The sequence below is a fragment of the Watersipora subatra genome, chromosome 1 (assembly GCF_963576615.1).
Source record: "Watersipora subatra chromosome 1, tzWatSuba1.1, whole genome shotgun sequence".
Lineage (NCBI taxonomy): Eukaryota > Metazoa > Bryozoa > Gymnolaemata > Cheilostomatida > Watersiporidae > Watersipora > Watersipora subatra.
This window is the reverse complement of record NC_088708.1, coordinates 65439070-65459711: the sequence shown is the minus strand read 5'-3', so window position 1 is coordinate 65459711 and position 20642 is coordinate 65439070. Positions and strand designations below refer to the sequence as shown.

The following is a 20642-nucleotide window of genomic DNA, read 5'->3' as shown; positions in this document are numbered from 1 at the left end:
TCTGTTTCCTATATAAGAAAAAGGCAAGGGAAGCACCCTGGTTGTGAACAAAGTGAGTTTGCCTCAACTTGACCTGCCCCAAATAGATATTCCTACAGAAATCGAAGAACCTATTGCACTGCCTGTCTTTCAGCCAACCACAGAGGTAAGTTATATTTCTTAATTTACGTTGTTACTCTTAACTGAAGCTTTTAAATGTTCATGTTATCTTGGAGTAATGGTAGAGTGTCTATGGTTGTAGGAGGTGAGAAGAGTGGTAAAAGAGAGCACTGACATTCACATGGTCCTGGGAAATCCTAACACAGAAATCTGTGAGGCTGAGCATGCAGTCTACTTCAGCAGGGTTGGGGAGGGGTTCATTCCCGATGCTACCACTCCCGAGGAAGCCAATTCCTTTATGTGTAAAGGTCTAGAAATGGGAACTTTTCGCACAAAGAATATTGCTGATTTAGATAGATTGTTGGAACAGGTAAATATTTGCATTGTATTTCAGCTAATCTTACTACTTTCTCCTACATACGAGTTGAGAGACACCAGTGTAGCACACCTTTGATATGTTTCTTGTTAACTTAAGATATAGAGTGAGGTGTAATCAAATCCAAAAAGCGTATCACTTACACCATGATAAATTGGCTCAATCAAGAAATGTGACCCAATAATTTTGCACCACTTTTTAGATTTTGAGTTATGTCAAAGCCAAATGTAGATGGTTATGTTGGCCTGCCATTTGCGCAATGATATGAATTTGATATATGTGAATGATATGAACCGCTGATTTTTAAAAGCATGCAGTAAAAATTTGGATTGTTTTTATGTTCCTAGGCCACTAAATTGCATATGTTGTTCTCACAATATTCAAATGAGTTTGTTATCAAAAAGCTATAATATAATTTGAAATAAATTTGAAAACGCCTTTTGAAATATTGCAACAGTGATGTAATATAACGCATATCAGTTGACAGAGCCACATAATCGACTTGACTTGGCACTGAAACTTGGTAACGACAAATGCACAATTAGGACTGTGGGATTTGTTTTCTTCACTTGTATTAGCCCATGTGCAACAAAAAATCTGGGTGATAATGCTGTGTTGCTAAAAGCATAATGTAGCTGGATAAATTGTTGGATACATTGCCCAACAACAATAGGCCATTGCTATAACAACAGTAGGTCTTTGCTATAACAACAAGAACAGGCCATTGCCATAACTACTAGTAGTTGTTACTACAACAGTTAGTAATTTTTGCCATTCATTTCCTGTATGCGAGCGTCCTGAACACAAGAAATTCATAACTTTACTTTGATTAACTTATAGTTATTTTTCCAAAATTTGTTTTTACAACATACGTACATTAAATGCATACACATTGACTGTAGAGAAGTCCATGACATAGAGTAATCACTGACATAGAGTAATTACTGACATAGAGTAGTCACTGACATAGAGTAGTCCATGGTACACAAATATCGTCCTACTTTGAAAGTGATCAAAAATAGTTTTAGTGTCAGGTATAAAGTCAAAGTAACCGTAAAAAGGATTTTGGGTACTTTTTAAGTTTGTAAATCATCACAAACGTTAGAATAGAGGAAAGCTGCTCGATTGCTAAAGTTGCAAGCCTTTGGCTCTCAATATGCTGGAATAGACCATTCAGTTTGCTTGTTGTATGTTGTTTAAAATATGAAATCTTTGGCAATTTACGCAAGCTATGGAGCAACCACTTTCTGCACATTTCCATGATTCCGTAGACTTTAAATTTGCTAAGGTATATGCTTGTCGATAAAAGACGGAGATATAAAATGTGAGATTTGTTGGCAGAAGGGTAGAATGACAGTTGGGGAAGTGAGCTGACAGAGATTTGACTTTAAGATACAGCGATGCCAGAAACTTCTACATATAACGTTATGTCCACCAGTGTGTAATGATACATTTCGAGTTAGTCCGAGTTTCTTGTTTCTTACAGCTCTACATCCCAATGCTAGCCTATGACTCTAAAAGGTACAGCATGCATGAAGGAGAGGCAAAACAGCATGCCAAAAATGGTACACCCATGACCAACACAAGAGATGAGTTTTATGGAGCGATGTTACGTTTTTCTAATATAATGAAGCAAACTTCTGAACAACTGGAAGGTGCAGCAATATTAACACATAACATTTCCTACTTCACTTTATCTACCTTTTATCCTTACATCAAATGGTAATAGCAACAGCAACAATGGTGTGTAACACGCTTTTTAACATTAGGTACTGTGACTCTGGACCTTCCGACACTTCCAGCCCAAATCAGTGACAATCCTCAAGAAAATGCTGCCAACCATGAATTGATGACAGCAGTCACTGAAACCTGTGGTACCTGGTTCAGCAAGCTGTCTACCGCTTTGGCTGCTCTCAATCAGGGTGAACCGAAGGCTAACGGTCCTCTTGCTGAGATAGCCTACTGGAGGGAGCGGCATGCCAACTTGAGCGCTCTCAGTGAGCAGCTTAAGAGACCAAGAGTTCAGGAGATAATCAAGGTGAAGTTTTAACATATGCTGAAAACACACAAACAGATTTTCAGTGTGTGATTAAGGATAGCTGAAACTCAAGCCGTTCAATTTTGTTTATGATCCGGTCTCTAGCTGTCACAAAAAAATATGGCAGTGTCTCACATTGAATCTATTGCTCCTTTCCAGCTTATAAAGCATATTGGAATAAATAGTTCGTCAAACAGCATTTAAAAACATTTATGCATTTAAAAACTCAACCTGGTAGATTTGTTGTTTTTAATATCTGACCCATTTGAGTTTATCATTTTCGTCTGTGTTTACTGCTGAACCTCCTCTCACCTGTATTTCTGTTCTTGTTAAAGAATAGAGAAAGCATAATATTATTATGCTTTATTATTCATCTTGAGGTGTTGACTGATGTTCTAAAAAAAGAATCAAGGAGATTGACCAACCAGAAGCTGAGATATAGCCAGCCAAACACAGGTCTACCAAAAAACAAAAGTGTTTTGGTAATCATCAATATATGACGTATGAAATCGACTTGTGTGTCATTGGTCAATTAAGCCAACTAATGCGCTCTCCTATAACAATCACGGCGTTTTAATTGGTTTAATCCCTGGAAGTATAGAACAATCAAATTGGGCCTAACAATCATCGCTCCTAGAATTCCGAACCAGTCCCTCTGACGTGTAGATTAGTTTTAGCATAAAATAATTACACGCATCTATTATTTCGCAACATTTCGCTATCTTGCTAGTTCAGCTCAGTTTTGTTGTTCTCCTACTTAGCTTCCCTATTCAGACTCATCTTTAGCGTTGTTCAGATTTTTTAACTATAGCTAATAAATAGAATCAATTAAATCAATCTCGGTTATCATTTGGAATTTTCTACAAATTATATTAGTTACATCATTTATTCTATACGCAGTTATATTATTATTTTGTATAATATGCATTATGAATATTATATAAATCATAAAAAATAATCATAGATAAGATAATAGATCAATAGAAAAATCAAAGCAAAAGTTATCGTTTTCTTTTCTTATAGCAAGAGCAGCACGGTCAAGTTAGTCTTTTTAAGATTATGGCTGTAGTGAACTTCCAGTCTGTTAATAGTGACGATAATCATGAAAATCAACTGAATGCTGCAGTAGATACACAGTAGAAAAATGATGAAGGAACAAAAAGTCCCATTCCTATTTCGTATTCTAAAAAAACTGCAATCGCGGATATCGCATATAGACTATACACGCGCCGTTCGTTGAACAGATGATCTTCGGAGCATATCCGTGGAGATCGAGTTAAAATTTGAAGCACAATAGTCAAAATCTGCTCTTCTGCTTTAAAAAATCATGACGAGGGGTTGTGGGCAAATGCCTTTACCACACAATGTTTGGATGATTTTCCTGAGAAACCAGAGCTAGTATGTAAATTATTTACTATCGCGAGAAGCGTTTCACATCTCGTAGCCAAAACAATCATTATAAGTAACGGCGGTAAGGGTGCGCAACTCCGGCACATGACCATTAAGTCGATTTTATACGTCATAGTTTTCGGGATTTTCGAAGGGTTTTCCTCTGATTCTTTATTAGGTAGACCTGTGTTTGGCTGTCTATATCTCAGCTTCTAGGGGGTCAATCTCCTTGATTCTTTTTTCAGAACATCAGTCAACACCTCAAGATAACTAATAAATCATAATAATATTATGCTTTCTCTATTCTTTAACATCAATTATAGAATATGTGATTTTTAAAATTCCTTTCCATGTTAAGCATGTATAAATCTTACTTTTCAAACCTACTCCTCGTGATGCAACACTTTCCATAAGCTTTTGCAATAAATCAAGTAGAGTGATACATGTCTTTGGCTGTAGTGTACTGGGTTGGTTATCTTTGTAATGTGATGGTACAGTATCTTGTACTTTCACTCTGGTGTCCTGGGTAAGTTTTACTTGTGATGAGTTGAGATTCTGTATCAACACTTTGGTGTGCTGAATGAGTTATTTTTGTGATACGATGGTATCTTGTATATTTACTGTGGAGTATTGGGCAGGTTATCTTTGCGATTTGATTAGGGTTTGAATATCATGTCATTACTTGCTTCATAGCTATGATGAAATTATCACTTGTTCAGGTGAACAGTCAAGTAGACAACAGTTTGGAGTACCTACGAGAGGACATACACAAGTACTTCACAGAAGCCAAGGACAATGCACGGTTCCTCAGTACTGTTGACAGACACATGAAGAATATAACTTATGGTTCTACCTTTGCTATGGTTACAGAGACCCTACCCAACTTGATGGTAGCCTTGAGAATGGTTTGGATAATCTCTAGGTATTATCTTTGTTCACTCAACGATTATATTCTTAAAAATTTTTATGTTACTTGTTCTATACTGTGTTTAGGGTCTTCGATTGGGTTGGCCCTATGTTGGTCGACCTTTGAGACATTGTTTCCCTTCTTAACTAGCAGGTCCTGTCTACTAAAGCTTTGGTAGAAACCATACAACACTTGATCTTATTTGATAACATATTTTTTACAACTACTACTCCTTGTCTTTCCAACTTTCCTTGTCTTTCCATGTTTCGGATGTTAGATGCATGGTAGTCTTCTCCATGTGTCTACCATTACTTCTACGATGTAATGAGTGTTTCACATACATTTGTGTAGTCAATAACATACAGGAACCAACGTTTTCTTCAGCCTTTTTATTGTACTATTATATATTTAAGTTTTAGTTGTATTGGGCACTACTCTGGACTGTTTTAATATGACGGTACTAGCTGGTCTCTTGTCCAGTTCATCACTCTTTATTTTACTATCATTTTAACTTGGTATATCATGCTGGTGATGCTCATATCAGCAGCGGTATGCTTATTATTTCTATCTAAGTTGACTGAGAGTTCAACTGAAGGTTCATTTAAGATTTCATATAAAAATGTATAGGAAATTTTTTTTAAATGGCGGTTTGTATATTTCTGGAGTAGCTAAAAAATAGGATATGCCATGTGTATGCCTACTGATTTGAAATATTTACTAGACAGTGGAATGAAATAGACATAGAATCCTTAACAATGTGTATCTAAAAATCTAAGCGTGATAGTAATGCAAATTAATATAAGTTGTTTGACTAATAGTCATTTTCATAAAATAGGTCGACTCTGCCTCTATAACGCCTACTTTAAAGGTTGACTTGCAACAAAATTCACATTACAGTTATTTGATATGAAAAGATTCACCATGTCTTACTCTGTTGTGTTGTAGGTGCAAAATATGTGGAAATGTGATTACAAGCTCTTTAAAGCTAAAAACGAACAGTTAATCGCAGCCATCACGAGACCGCCATAGTTTGGATTCTCTTTCCAAAACGGCTCAAATGTGACGTAGTTGTGGTAGATGGTTTCTGTTTACACTTTCATGCAACCTTATTCGCCGAAATATTTTCACAAATATACTTCACGCATTCAATAAAACCATGTCTATTGTTCTTACGCGTCTGTTTTATCGTCATTGTAATGCTGTCACTTTTAGCAGTGATATCTTATAACTTACCGTAAAAATTTGTTTAATTTTTTAACCTTAGCTCGAAGGAGTACATATCATTGTCTGGTAATCATGACGAGCCTGTTGGTTACCTGTGATAATCGAAAAATGCTGCAGAAATTATTTGCGAAGTATTGGGTCACATGATCAGATTATGACTTGCCGATTAGACCAAGCCGAAGCAAAACTGTAAAGTAGCGAGCATCTATATTTGATACGGGGTCTGATTTGATTTGTTACTTAGGGATTTGATACTATTGCTACGATAAGTTTTATATTGAGCTTTTTATTGGCCTTTCAATTCACGTGAAAACATCACGTGACAAGACAATAGCAAACTGTAATGAATGCTTCAGATAAATGAAGAGATTCCAATCTACGGCGGCTTTTCGTATTTCAGCTTTTAAGAGTTTGTAATCGCATTTCCACATATTTGGCACCTACAACACAACAGGGTAAGACATGGTGAATCTTTTGATACCAAATAACTGTAATGTGAATTTTGCTGCAAGCCAACCTTTAATGTTAGCATATGCTGATGATGATATACCGTTGAATTGATCCTGCAGGTATTATAACACAGACAACAGGATGGTTCCTTTGCTAGAGAGAATAGCCTGGCAGCTGTGTGAGAGGGTCAAGAGGGTCATCAATGTCAGCACACTCTTTGAGTATGTACCTTAGCTGCTGGTTGACTCCAACTGTTAAGACGGTACAAACCTATCTATAAATGGTTTACTTCTATTGCAGGGAACAACCTGAAGTTGTCACTCAGAAGTGCCTAGATGCAAAGAGAATGTTAGACATGTGGAGGTCATCATATTTTCAAACTCGGGCTAAGATCGAAGATTCAGGCCGAGACTCTCGATGGGAATTTGATAGAAAGAGGCTATTTGAGAGGACAGATTATATGTCTAAGATATGTGAACACCTTGCGAATATTGCTAGGGTGGGTTGTACTGTTTCATGCCTACATATTACAATTCATATATTAATACATATCCCTGTTGAGGGTCTCGTTTAATCATGTTATGGAAGTTTTCAAACTGCCATTTGTTAATGTCTAACAAAAAAAATATTATTAATTCATCAAACATGTTGTGTCAGCTGTTGTGATTGTTTTGTAAGCCTTTCAGTTGATTAGGCTGCATTTTAACAGCATTAATTTGTTGAATCTACATGCTTTTCTGATGCAAGTGGGAAACTATTCTTTTCGCAGTCGCTGTCATCTTGATGACATGAACAAACAGTTGGCAAGTTCAATATTACTTATAGACGTTTTTCTCCCAACACATATTTGGTTACCAGACAAGTGTAAATGTCTCGTCTGCTTGTCTATTCAGATGGCTCAACAGTTTGGGAGTAATTGCAAGACACTTAGAATACTAGTTAAATACTCGATGTAGCGTTGTTCTACTTATTTGTTACCTATATGGCTCCCATATATGCACCTTGATTAACAGTAGATCGATCTTCTAAAAGATACGGTAAAATCTAAAGTTAGGGTATTTGCCCTTTTGACCTTGACATTTGAATCTAAGGTCTCCCATTCTGTGTGATGATAAAAGTTAAAATAATAACTTAGGATTAGGCTAATGATGTCACGAGATTGGCAGCCTCAATGGTTGGCTCAGCTGGTACTTGGATGTCTGAAAATTGTCAGCCATAGCTATTACTTTGTGATGTTATGGCTACTTTTTGACCCCATCAATTCTTACATGAGCGATATTTTCTTGATAGGATTGAGCTTTCAAGCTTTAAGCTCTAGTTTCTGATGTTCTTAGTCAATATCATGTCGGCCCATGCTTATCTTTCTATTGATCTTGTAACGTATCCATCTTTTGCTGATCCAATCTATGTCATGAACTGTGGCTCTGTTTGGTGCATGGTTCTGCAGAGCCTATGGACAGGGCCTTCCTTCCGGTGCAAGGTGTCTGAACTCTCAACCATTTAACCCCTTTTCTTAAGGTCGTTCGACCCTCTTTCCATTGACCTTATAGCATATTTTTATGCAGAAGACTAGATTATACAACAAATAGATTGGCTTGTTTAGGTACCCATTGCTTTACTATTATTCGAAGCATTTATTAGAGGGTGCATGTGGTTGACACGTCCATACAGTTGCGCCAGGCTGGCTGTTTGAGATAACCAGCCAATAACAAACAGTTTTTGTGGTAGAAACACCTTTAGACATGTTTTATTGGTCTATAATATCCACAACATTATTCACTGTCTTTTTGGTATAACTGCATTTGTTTAAGATTGAGTCTCAATAAAGGTTAATATTCTGGTATCAATTCCTAATCACCTATTGAGTAAGTAGTTGTTATATAAAAACAACATATTTATTCCAGCTTTAGTTATCACTAGCAACAGTGGCCAATGTCCATTAATTGTTGATGATATTTTGTTTTTACTATATGAGTTGTTGGCATAAACAACTTATTTGTGTCAATATTCATTATTTTAGCCAGTTTTTTGTGTCTAAGATTCAATGTTTATCAAAAATTCCATGGTAAACTTTTTGTTCCCAGGCTATTCACGAGTTCCAGACAATATTCAACAGTGACTTGAAAAATGTGACGGGGGAGGTCAAACTTGTCAATAGCATTCTTGCTAAGGTGGACAACCTTGTGGTGCCTATTAGCACTGTGAGTATTTCACATCCTAGTATCTTTTATTTCTTCATTCACTAATTCGCTAACAGTTGTTTCTAGTCAATTTTCTATTTGTAATTACCGTAAAACCTCTAATTGAATGCCACCTCTATTTGAACGTCACACTATTTGACCGCCAATAAAATATAGCGCCATGGCGTTCAATTAGAGGTTTTATAGTACCTGCTTAAATCATTACTCGTAATTTAACCACATTCTTTCATTTTGCATTCGAATGTTCGATTAATCTGTCTCCATATGCATTTTTTGAAGTTATATGAACTTGTAATGGCATCTAATTTTGTAGAGCTGATTGTTAACCCATTTTATGCTTTTGCCTTTCTCACTTTTGAATAACTCTCTGTTGAAAAGCGAGGTTTACTTCCTGGCAATGTTATTTTTCGATTGACAGTTCAAGGAAAATCCTTTTGACAAGCAACACGCCAACATTTGGAGTCGAACTGTCGACTGGTTTGCGGTTGAAGTAGCCAAAATTGAAGAGGAGACTATAAACTTCATAAATGAATCATTTAAGAAACTGAGATCAGCAGAAGCAGCGTATGACCTGTTCCAAAAGTTCAGGCATGTTCGCTCTCGCAGCAGCATCAATGAAGAAATGATGAAACGCTTCAATGACATTCTCCTTCAGTTTACTAAAGAGGTCAGTGTATAGCGAGCGACCTCGCTAATCTCTCTATAGCGTCATACGTGGATTCTAGTTAGTTTTACAGTTGGTTGTCAAGGTTTGCCATATTTTATTTTTGCTTGACAATGTATTTTAGGGTCTCTTTTTCTGCTGTGTTCTCTTCTCTATTTTGGGTGGCCTTTCTCTGCAGGTCGAAAAAATAGAAAAGATATTTAGGGAGAACAGACGAGACCCGGCAATTGCGAGGAGTGATCCTCCAGTAGCTGGGGCTATTCGCTGGTCGAGTATGCTGCTGTTTAAGCTCAAGACGACGGTTCTCAAGTTCTCTGTAATGGATGAGTTCACCACTACTGAGACTGGAAAACGGGTACCTTCTTTTCTATAGATACTTCAGCTCTACAGCTGCCATACACTACTGCCAACTACTATACATCTGTGCCTTCTGAGTTCTGATATATTACATCGGTACTCTCAACCATATCTAAGAGTAGAGTATAACCAGTAAATTACTAGTTTTCTGTGTTAACTGTTTGCTTTTTATGATTGCACAGGCTCGAGGCAAGTATCTCTATGCTGGCCGTACTATGAAATCATTTGAGGACAGCAAATACTTAGCTTGGAGAAGTCATGCTGAGAATATTGTTGCCACCCTTCTTAAACGTAACCTTTTAGTGAGGGCATCATCCAAGGTTTCATCAGTCTACATAGACAAGGAGGCATTTGACAAGGTATGTGTTTAACTATGTCCACTAGACGAGCTGCAAACGTTGTGGGATATGATTTTATGTCAAGTGATGTTACACTGAACTTATATGACATCATTACTGTATCCAAGTTGAATCATATGAGATGTATTGATGTGCATGAATTGCATGGTTCTTTGTGTTCATTCCTGCTAGGTACTAAGGCTAGTCTCAGGTAATAGGAATGCCTATCGCTATGGTAGACAGATAATCAAACCGGAGGACACAGATGTTGACATCGCGTCTCGGATGCCCTTGAAAAATGCCAACAACGTCGTCATAGGTAAGGTATCGCTCCTAATAATCTCCTATTAGTATTATGTAGAAAACTTTGGATTACCAGCTGCACACAGAATCTTCTTTTAGACATGAAGATGAGATTTCTCATCAACTTTGATCCCGAGCTGTTGGAGATAGCCTGTGAGAGCAAGCACTTGGAGAAGCTGGGCTACCACATACCTGAGCTGACACGTAACCTCGCTCTACAGCTACCGAAATACCTCACTGCCCAAAACAGACTTCAGATAATGATAGACAAATATCACCTCTTGTTGGACAGCCTCAATGTGGCTGAGGTCAGGTTTCCTAGCTTGCCACGTTTTGCACTATTATAGTCTTCTATTCATCAGCAATGATTTATTCCAATCTTTCCTTTATTTTTGAAAAGACGAGATGGCAATAGAAGATGCTTTCGTATTGGTGTCAAATTGTCATTTAGAGTGTATATGGTTCTATCCAATACCATCATTGTGTATAGTAGTAGTAGTAGCCGTAGTACTTGTTGCTACGCCGTAACTACTCACATGGCTGTACTTGGCATCTATTAATAAGGAGATTAATTGTCTGATAACTACTGACTTATTCATACCAAAGAATATAATTTACTTGTGCCCAGCTCCTAAGATAAGTTCGGATACATACTAAATACTCAGTTGATGGTTGTTATACTTATTTTATAAATGCTTTTAGACAAAACTTCTAGACAAAGAGTTGCGGGATCTGCGACGGACCCTGAAGCCCGGAATGACTAGATTGAACTGGTACACTCTTGGTATTATAGACTTTTCCGTCAAGTGCATGCAGGTACTTGCTTATTGTATTTGAATTTATATGTAACTCCGCAGGACCTGTTACATACCTACACATACTTCTATGCTCTTTTTATGACTGCGCCATATCTGTGAAGGCTTATAGCTTGTAAAAGTATTCTCCTACTAGGCTATCGAGAAGGTAGAGACTCTAGTCAACCAAGTGCATAAGAATGCTGCTGACTTGCAGAGCAGAGTTGACATCATCTCATCTACCAACTTGTTCTACCTGCCCAACATGAACAGCACCACGGGTTTGCCTACAACTAAGGTAGGCCATCCTTTCATTACTTCTGTTCTTTATTAGTGTTAATTAAATACATCAAACTGTGACTGTTATTATATTTATTAAGTTAATCAAGTTAAAAAATTATACGGTTGTGCATAAAAAGGCACATGTAGACTAGGCGTTTGTATTAGATATCCTGATACAATCGTTACGGAGGTTAGGATGTGACTCATTTAGTTAAACCAGCAATTTGTAATTAATTTGTTTTCCTTTGATGTTCACTAAAAAAATTCATTGTATAGCAGCTACTGGTAATGGCGAATTAATACTCAGTATACCTTTGTTTTATTTTATAGATCGTTACTGGGGTCAAATGTGCCACAAAGAAACAAATGAGAATTATTGTAATGACTAAAAACAAAGTGCTATTTTATCTTGCTGATTAACTGCCAACAGTACAATCATGTAGAGTACAGTTAGAGTGATATGGGAGTCAATGTTTGTACCTTTATACCTTTTGTCATTAGTGATTTGAAACTGCGACCCTTCATTAGATCTGGAAATCCAAAAGCACTTTTAGTGATGGTGAATTCTCTTTAGGAGTTCTTTGAGCAGCTGGAGTACCGAAGGAACTCTGCAAGGATGACACTGGTAACTAGCTATAGAGCACTGAGCCCCATCCTCACCAAAATAGAAGGTCTTGTGGTCAACAAAAATACAGGGAAAGCTTGCAAACTGGCTCCATACTACCGATATTGGGAGCAGATTATCTATGACAGTATTAGACAGGTACTTCCAGCTCTTGGCAACACCTGTCATATACCATGTTCTCCACCTTATATTCTAGCCTCAGACTTGTTATTGGTCTCCATCATTTATTCGCAATAAGAGTGTTTAGACAAGCTAAAGGTTCTAGTAGTTAAGGTGAAAGTTTGAGTTGTTCGGAGGCGAGTCCATCGGTCATAGTAATTTCCTCCTTTTAATTCTTTTCTATCCTCTCTATGTTAATTTACCCTCTAAAACGGTTAAATGTACAGAAATTTGTATTGTATGTAACCTAAACACCTCTCCATCTACCTTGCACAGTAGACTGTCAATTAGTACATAATGATTGTTTCATTCTTTTATACTGGGAATTATCTGCTGGTGAAGCATGATAGTCTACGAATCCTTCTTTAGCAACTCTTTTACACTAGCTTATCCACTTGTTAAACATGATTGGTTCACTATTCTCTCTGGTAACTATTCTTACAAACATCCACACTTGCAGCCATATTTAGTCATAAAAAACTTAGGTGATGGAATCCTGAAAATTTCTACCTTTTAGTCTAAGTGAGCATTCCTTGTGAGTCTCCTTGTGAGTAATGCTCAGCAGATGTGAGCAATTCACCATCCAACCTCACCCGCTACCACTTCTTACACTGCTAGTATCATCCTAACCAATCTTATTAGTTCAATACATATTCTATTTCATTCTGTCATATCATCTGTGCTACGGCTTTCTATTCAGTTCGTAATAGCAAATCTGAAGAGGCTTCTGGGTATGGTCATTCGGTCAACACCGTACTTTGTGGTGGAGTGTGCATTGGTGCCCCCAGAGGTCACTCTTATGCCTAGCTGTAATGACCTCTTCAAAAAGTTTGTTAGCTGCACTCGAGAGACAATAGAAATGTAAGAATGTTGATTGCATGCTCATTGTTTGCAGTTCAGTTTTCTGTTGTCATTCTTATGTTATATCAGAGCTTTTTTGTTTCCTTGTTTAGGCAAGGTCATTGAGATGTCACAAATGTGCCCAAACAAAATGATTTAGCATGTTGATCACTCTGTTAATTAGTCTCTTGTACTTATTACCTTCACAAATTGAATACTGACCAATGATATTATTAGGCCTGTCGCTTTATTGTTTTCTTTTTTTCTAGTAGAAGTAATAAATTTGTTCTTAATAATGTGAGAAGATCCTTGGACTCTAGCAAATATGAAGTAGATTCGAGCAAAGGAGAATTGTTAACACAATGTCTTGTCTGATTCCTATTTCTCTTATACACCTTTTTCTTCTGAGCCTTTTAATTGCGTTTAAATTCTGTCAATTTTAATCTTGAAACACACTGGCCAGTCAGATCACCTAATACAACAAAAAATCTCAAATGATAGAAAAATATCTATACTTTCTGGTAAAATCTACTAGAATTTGATGTGGTCATATCTTTAATGTCATCTTCCTGTGAGGCAACTTCATCCTGTTTGATAGTGTCTTATTTGCCTCATCCTATTTACACTCTGGAGCTGACTTGCAAAACTACATTGACACTCTATGAATAGAAGATAAGTTAGTTGTGGTTGAGAGGCCTAGTAGCTGTCAGTCTTATTGGCCATGCTGCCAATGCTATGCATTTACAGGTCCATGGCTTTCGTTCGTTGGATGAATGGTACGTGCATAGAAACGCCCCCTCAACCAGTTGCTTCATCTGATACTCCATTCATCTTCACCTTTCACCCTGATGTGGTTAACCATCCAGATGTAGTTGATCTCACCAATGAAGTCCTATCTAGAACTAAGGATGTTCTCACCCGCCTTCAAAGATACTTCCTGAGATGGGCCAAATACAAGCAAGTCTGGGTTCTTGACAAGGTGAGTCTCAGCCGGTATGAATATCCCAGTAACCACTTTCTATTTTACTTTTTTAACAATAGAACATAGATATATTGACTTGCTGTCATTTCTTGCTACAGCAACAAAGAGCTGAGAAATGGTGTGCTAAGGAGAAGATACTGCAAGCGGAGCAGTATGATGAGAAGATGCTTCATTATAAAACTATAATGGATAAGATGGATGGATTAGGTACTACCTACACAGTAAACTGTGTGCAACTGAGTCTAACCCCATTGCTTGTCGGCATCAAGACTCATGCTAAAGAATGGCTGACGATTTTTGGAAATTTGCTTCAAGAAGTAGCTAAAACCCACCTTGTCAATGCCCTCTCATATATCAAGGTACCTTTACTAGCGCATACCCAAGAAATATTCAGACGGTTTTGCTTGTAAGTTTTTGAAGAGTCCAAGTGTTTAAAATCTCAAACAACCGCAATATTTGTGTGACGTTTTGGATGGTTTTAGGAGAAATATGAAAACCTAAAGCGTGTACCCGAGGCTATAGATGACCTCAAGTACTGCTTAGGCCAGATCGCTGAGGTGCGCAGCAACACAGTGGAGAATGAGTATAACATGAGAATGATGCAAGAAATGTACAGAACTCTGGCTTCTTACGGTCACAATGTGAGTAGAGTGTTCGCTTTGTGTTGCGTTTTTCTGGGGGAAAATGGCAGCAAACTAATTCATTGCTCTTTAGCATCACAATGCGCATGTTATTCTTGCTATAATAGCTTGTGAAAACAACAGTAAAATTGTACAAAAGTTTGATATATTTTCGCAGGTAGCTGCGTCTGATAAACAGAGCAGCCAGCTTGTGCTTAATCAATATATGGATCTCCTCTACCATACCAAGACTGTGGAGTACGAGCTCAACCCTGCTAAACTCCAGTTCATCAACGTAAGTCACTCACTATTCATCGTTCAGTAGGTGTGTATGACTAACTTAGGCATCAGTAGTGGGAGCTGTCATCAGGTTGGGAACCCGACATCTTTCATAAATGTATGAATGTTGTTTTAGTACACTAAGGATCAGATCAAGCAATTTAAATTGGATCTGTACGAGTTTTCTCACCAGATGGCTGTAGAAGGCCCAGGGACTGTTGGCAGGGAGTTAGGACGAGGTTAGTCACTGTCATGATTTGAATGGTGGTCAATGTATGACTAGAGGTTCCCAAGGTATTACCAAAAGTGTCGAGGTATGGCCAGAGGCAGTCGAGGTATGACCAGAGGTGGTCGAGGTATGACCAGAGGTGTTGAGGTATGACCAGAGGTGTCGAGGTATGACCAGAGGTGTCGAGGTATGACCAGAGATGTCGAGGTATGACCAGAGGTGTCGAGGTATGACCAGTGGTGTCGAGGTATGACCGGAGGTGTGTCGGTATGACCAGAGATGTCGCGGTATAACCAGAGGTGTCTCAGTATGACCAGAGATGTCGAGGTATGACCAGAAGTGTCAAAGTATGACCAGAGGTGTCAAAGTATGACCAAAGGCGTCAAGGCAGTTAGCGAAGGAAGTCACTAGCTGTGTACTAATTTAAACTAAGAATGTTGCTTTAGTTTAGGCAGCGTTACAACTATTTATATCAGTGGAGATAACCAGTGTTAATAGAAAGTGAGGGTAGGTGTCTGTCCTTGGAACCATATGTCAATGATGAACCACAGTATTGCTGGCCAGGTGTTGAGCTGATGGAGATTTTCAAAGCAGCCTTGAGGGAGTTGGAAAAAAGACAAAGGGAATTAGTGCTTGCTGAGAAACTGTTTGACCTGCCCATTACTATGTATAGCAAGCTGGTACAGGCTCAGAAAGAGTTGGCAGACCTCAGCAAGGTCTATAGCTTGCACAAGTCATTCATGGTGAGCTTGCTAGTAGCTCTGTCAGTCGTTGTATATTGTGATTAGTATACAGATTTGTTGAGTAAGTTTTGTCCATGTGTTGCAGACATTGTCTATGGCCCTTGTTGGTTGCATAAACAACCATTATAACTGAGATAGATTACTTGTCCTGTCAGATGGTCAACTTTATAATAATGCTATCAATGCAATCACTCAGCTGACGAGTTATGGTGAAAGTAAATTTAAGTGCTCTTTTGTTGGTATGTGATAGCATCAGTATGGTCATCATTCTCTACTTGCCGTGTGTCATATGCTACTATGATATGATAGTTTTACTAAATTGACTGCAAATTTTCTGCAAGCCTTTTAAATTATCAGTAAAGTTTTTATTTACACATAGCTTTTGGCAATTTATGGATAATTACAGGTCAAACATTATTCTTAACGTGAGCATCACAAGTCCACAATATGTCAGCGATAATAATTAAAAAAAAGTGGCACTTTAGCATGTGTTGATGATTCTTTGCTCCGTAGAGCACTCAATGCATTTACTTGCCAACAGACCATGAAACTATGTGTGTAGGAGGAGAAGCGACAGTGGAGCGAGACTCTTTGGGTGAACTTAGAGACAAGAGTTATAACAGAGAGCCTTGATGAACATATTCGCCAATTGCGCAAGATGCCAAAGGATATTCGGCATTTGCCACTCGCTAAAGTAGTTGATGACCTAATGAGAGAGTTTCGAGACTCTCTGCCCCTATTTTTAGATCTCAAGCATGAGGCACTTAGACCAAGGTAAAACGCGTTGCTCTTTGCTTGCCCTCTTACATGTACAACCGCATTCTCAAAAGTCGTGAGCAATCCTAAACACTTAATCGAGCCAATCATAGCCACTAGTAGTTGATCACTGTAGTAACATCAGTGTAGCATCAGTAACATCACTAATATCATCGTATCTCTTTCATTTATTATATCACCTATCTGTTTCCGGTTCGGTTTTCACAATAACTAGTAACGAATAATGCCAAACTGAGTGATTTCTGAATTACTGAGTGAGAGGGCGAAAAATTTGCATGTTGTACATCGTAGGGCGAAAAAAAATCCTGTCAATAATATAGTACTGTATATTATTCCAAGGTCAGGTAATAGTGATCAGCACATTTCATTTGTGCGCAGCTTCATCTTTCTCAAACATATTTCTGTGGTGATCAACGTTACACGCATAAAGATTTTGAGTGGGCTGCTTCATGTGAAAAGAATACACTTTGGATCCTCATGTACTTGGAGCTGATGAATATAGCTAACAGTTTCTCTCATATTATTTTGTAGATTGTACTCTACTGCGTGTCCATGATGGTTGCGATTAACTGTTCGTTTTTGAGCTTTTAAGAGCTTGTAATCACATTTCCACATAATTTGCACCTACAACACAACAGAGTAAGACATGGTGAATCTTTTGATACCAAATAACGGTAATGTGGATTTTGTTGCAAGTCAACCTTTAAGGCTCAAACGCCCTATGTAACTCAATATCGCGCTGTGTGGCACCAATCCGCGCCGGAACTCGCCAAGCAAGTTGTTGCTGAGCGATACGCTAGACTTTTTCTATTAGAACTTTATCGTGCAGGAGGTGCATTTCGATTGGTTGCTTTTATCCAGAATGCAATGCTTTGTCTGCTAATTTTTTCGTGTCATTGTTTACCAATGAACAGCAACAACATTTTGCTATTTTATTACGATTGAAACATCATCAATATGAACACTGAATTTTTCATAGATTTAATAAGAGTGATATTCATAGATTCAATAATAATAATTTGCAAGTCAACCTTTAAATTAATTAACAACCTTGCAGAACATGGCGATATGAAATTTTATTGGCTGTTTGTGAGCATGCCCGCATTATCACTTACCGGTGAATCATAAATGTGTAGTCTACTCATGACGCGCGTGATAATATTGCCTAGTGTGTTTGCACCATTAGGCTAATAAATATGCCCTTACCAGTCAGAACTCACATAAATACCGTATATGCATAGTTGATTATTGAATTTATGACAGATCACCTGAAAAGTTAGCAACACATTGTGGTAAATAATAAAATACGGATAATGCTATTGAATCAAGTCTTTTACGATATTTCCATGCTGAAAGCTGTTATTTCTAGAGTTTCATCCTATATCATTGCCAGACAAACCTTAACAATCCTGTATGGAGTTTAGATCTGAGATCAAACTTTATGGGTCATACTGATGTTTCCTGTTAACTAATAACTCTTTTCCGTTCTTGTAACATACCTGAATCTATATCTCTTCTACATATATCTCTTCTCTCTATATCTCTTCTCTCTATATCTCTTCTCTCTATATCTCTTCTCTCTATATCTCTTCTCTCTCTATCTTTTCTCTCTATATCTCTTCTCTCTATATCTCTTCTCTCTATATCTCTTCTCTCTATATCTCTTCTCTCTATATCTTTCTCTCTATATCTCTTCTCTCTATATCTCTTCTCTCTATATCTCTTCTCTCTATATCTCTTCTCTCTGTATCTCTTCTCTCTATATCTCTTCTCTCTATATCTCTTTTAAATATATCTCTTCTACATATATCCATGCAGTATGGTTCACATTGGGCACTGTCATTTCACCCACATACTCTCACAGTTTATATCGATCTTGCATGATAAAAACAGTTTAATGAAGCCACACATTGTCATCTGTATCGCATGTCTTTTACTTGCTAATTTTGTGTCATTCTATTTAGTCAATTTTGCTCAGGAATGATGGAGGCTAATAAGGAACGAAATAATGGTCGCATTGAACACTCAAGATACACTTGCTTTTTAAATTGTTCTTTTTCCTGGACCCAATCATATGTTTTTAAACTGTTAGCATGTTGGCTAAACATGCTGAATGTGTTGCATGTTATGCTAGTATTGGCTCCTTTTGTCTAGTGAAAATGGACCTTAGAGATTCTTGGTATCACTGGTTAATTTGCTATAGACATTGGAATCAGTTGATGCAGCAGACTGGTCAGTCATTTGACATAAATCCTGACACTTTCACCTTGGAGAATGTATTTGCCATGGAGCTTCATCAGTACAAGGAAACCATCAGTGACATAGTAGCCGCAGCTCAGAAGGAGCTTAGCATTGAAAAGGTCAGTGCGCAGCTTGTCTATCATGCCATGTTCAAAGCATAAAGGAGATGTTAGCAGCTGTTTCTCTCACATTGCTCATGCAGCTCGTGAAACAGTAGATGATTGAAGATGCTGATATCTAATGAAGTCATGTGAAGTTATGGCAACCAATGAATTTCATGTGATACTCTAATTCTTGAATCGTCTAAACATCTTAAATGTTGACTTGCGACAAAATTCACATTACCGTTATTTGATATGAAAAGATTCACCATGTCTTACTCTGTTGTGTTGTAGGTGCAAAATATGTGAAAATGTGATTACAAGCTCTTAAAAGCTCAAAAACGAACAGTTAATTGCCTCCATCACGAAACCGCCGTAGATTGGATTCTCTTTCCAAAACGGCTCAAATGTGACGTAGTTGTGGGAGATGGTTTCTGTTAACACTTTCATGCAACCTTATTCGTCGAAATATTTTCACAAATATACTTCACGCATTCAATAAAACTATGTCAATTGTTCTTACGCGTCTGTTTTATCGTCATTGTAAAGCTGTCACTTTTAGCACTGATATCTTATAACTTACCGTAAAAAATCGTTAAACTTTTTAACCTTAGTTCGAATGAGTATATATCATTGTCTGATAATTATGACGAGCCTGTTGGTCACCTGTGATAATCGAAAAGTGCTGCAAAAATTATTTGCGAAGTACTGGGTCACATGATGTAAAACTAGGTCACAATGGTCACAAAACTGTAAAGTAGCGAGCATCTATATTTGATACGGGGTCTTCGGTAAAACCCGAAGTGTTTGTCATAAACTAGTACTACGATAAGCTTTGTATTGGCCTTTCAATTCATGTGAGAACATACGTGACAAGACGATAACCAAATTCCGTGGTTATGTCATCAAAATAAAGAGATTCCAATCTACGGCGGCTTTTCGTTTTTGAGCTCTTAAGAGCTTGTAATCACATTTCCACATATTTTGCACCTACAACACAACAGAGTAAGACATAATGAATCTTTTGATATCAAATAACTGTAATGTGAATTTTGTTGCAAGTCAACCTTTAAGGAAATTTATCTTGCATGTAATACTAATACTAACTGGATGCTTATTCTATTTAAATATTCAACTTTCTCTATTCAGATAGGTAGATAGGTTTGTATATAGGTAGGTAGTCTCCGGTACTATATGTTGTACTAGTAATATTAATAGTAACTAAACTGCGGTATTACTACGAGTCTCCATTACAGATAGCGAGCAAAAAATTCATTATAAAAATTCAAACATGTTTCTAAACTTCAGAAATTGCAATTGCGTAGAGTCCCTCGACACAAGGAGATATGTAAAGTTGTGACAAGTTTTTGTTTGATGTTCATTCCTTGAAGAATACGAAAGATATGTCAATGAATGGGATTAACAGACTTTAAAGATTTCAGCTCCTTCAGTGGTAGCCAGTTTGTCTTCACAGCTGGCTGTTAAAACTTTCATCTGGCCATATATATCCATATTTGTATACTATAGTGAAAAATTAGTTTAATATAGTTTTAAGCTAAAACCAAATCTCAAAAACTGCCTACTAAACTTTTAAAATATAAATAACCTTCAAGACGAATTATTG

General features: G+C 37.4%; 1 protein-coding gene across 1 annotated transcript in view; it reads left to right on the top strand.

Annotated features, from left to right (window-relative positions):
* The first annotated feature begins 400 nt into the window (after positions 1-400).
* The window catches only part of LOC137407536 (dynein axonemal heavy chain 10-like), a 72378-nt gene continuing 52136 nt past the window's right edge, over positions 401-20642 (top strand). The window contains exons 1-23 of the mRNA XM_068094079.1: positions 401-469; positions 1962-2130; positions 2245-2495; positions 4676-4824; positions 6603-6704; positions 6784-6982; positions 8568-8684; positions 9103-9351; positions 9527-9703; positions 9888-10034; positions 10236-10362; positions 10446-10654; positions 11049-11162; positions 11997-12105; positions 12192-12210; positions 13794-14025; positions 14127-14387; positions 14511-14669; positions 14827-14943; positions 15064-15166; positions 15721-15899; positions 16462-16673; positions 18880-19036. Of these exons, the coding sequence (XP_067950180.1) occupies positions 416-469; positions 1962-2130; positions 2245-2495; positions 4676-4824; positions 6603-6704; positions 6784-6982; positions 8568-8684; positions 9103-9351; positions 9527-9703; positions 9888-10034; positions 10236-10362; positions 10446-10654; positions 11049-11162; positions 11997-12105; positions 12192-12210; positions 13794-14025; positions 14127-14387; positions 14511-14669; positions 14827-14943; positions 15064-15166; positions 15721-15899; positions 16462-16673; positions 18880-19036 (3612 nt within the window). The 5' untranslated portion in view covers positions 401-415. The remainder of the gene's footprint in view (positions 470-1961; positions 2131-2244; positions 2496-4675; positions 4825-6602; positions 6705-6783; positions 6983-8567; positions 8685-9102; positions 9352-9526; positions 9704-9887; positions 10035-10235; positions 10363-10445; positions 10655-11048; positions 11163-11996; positions 12106-12191; positions 12211-13793; positions 14026-14126; positions 14388-14510; positions 14670-14826; positions 14944-15063; positions 15167-15720; positions 15900-16461; positions 16674-18879; positions 19037-20642) is intronic.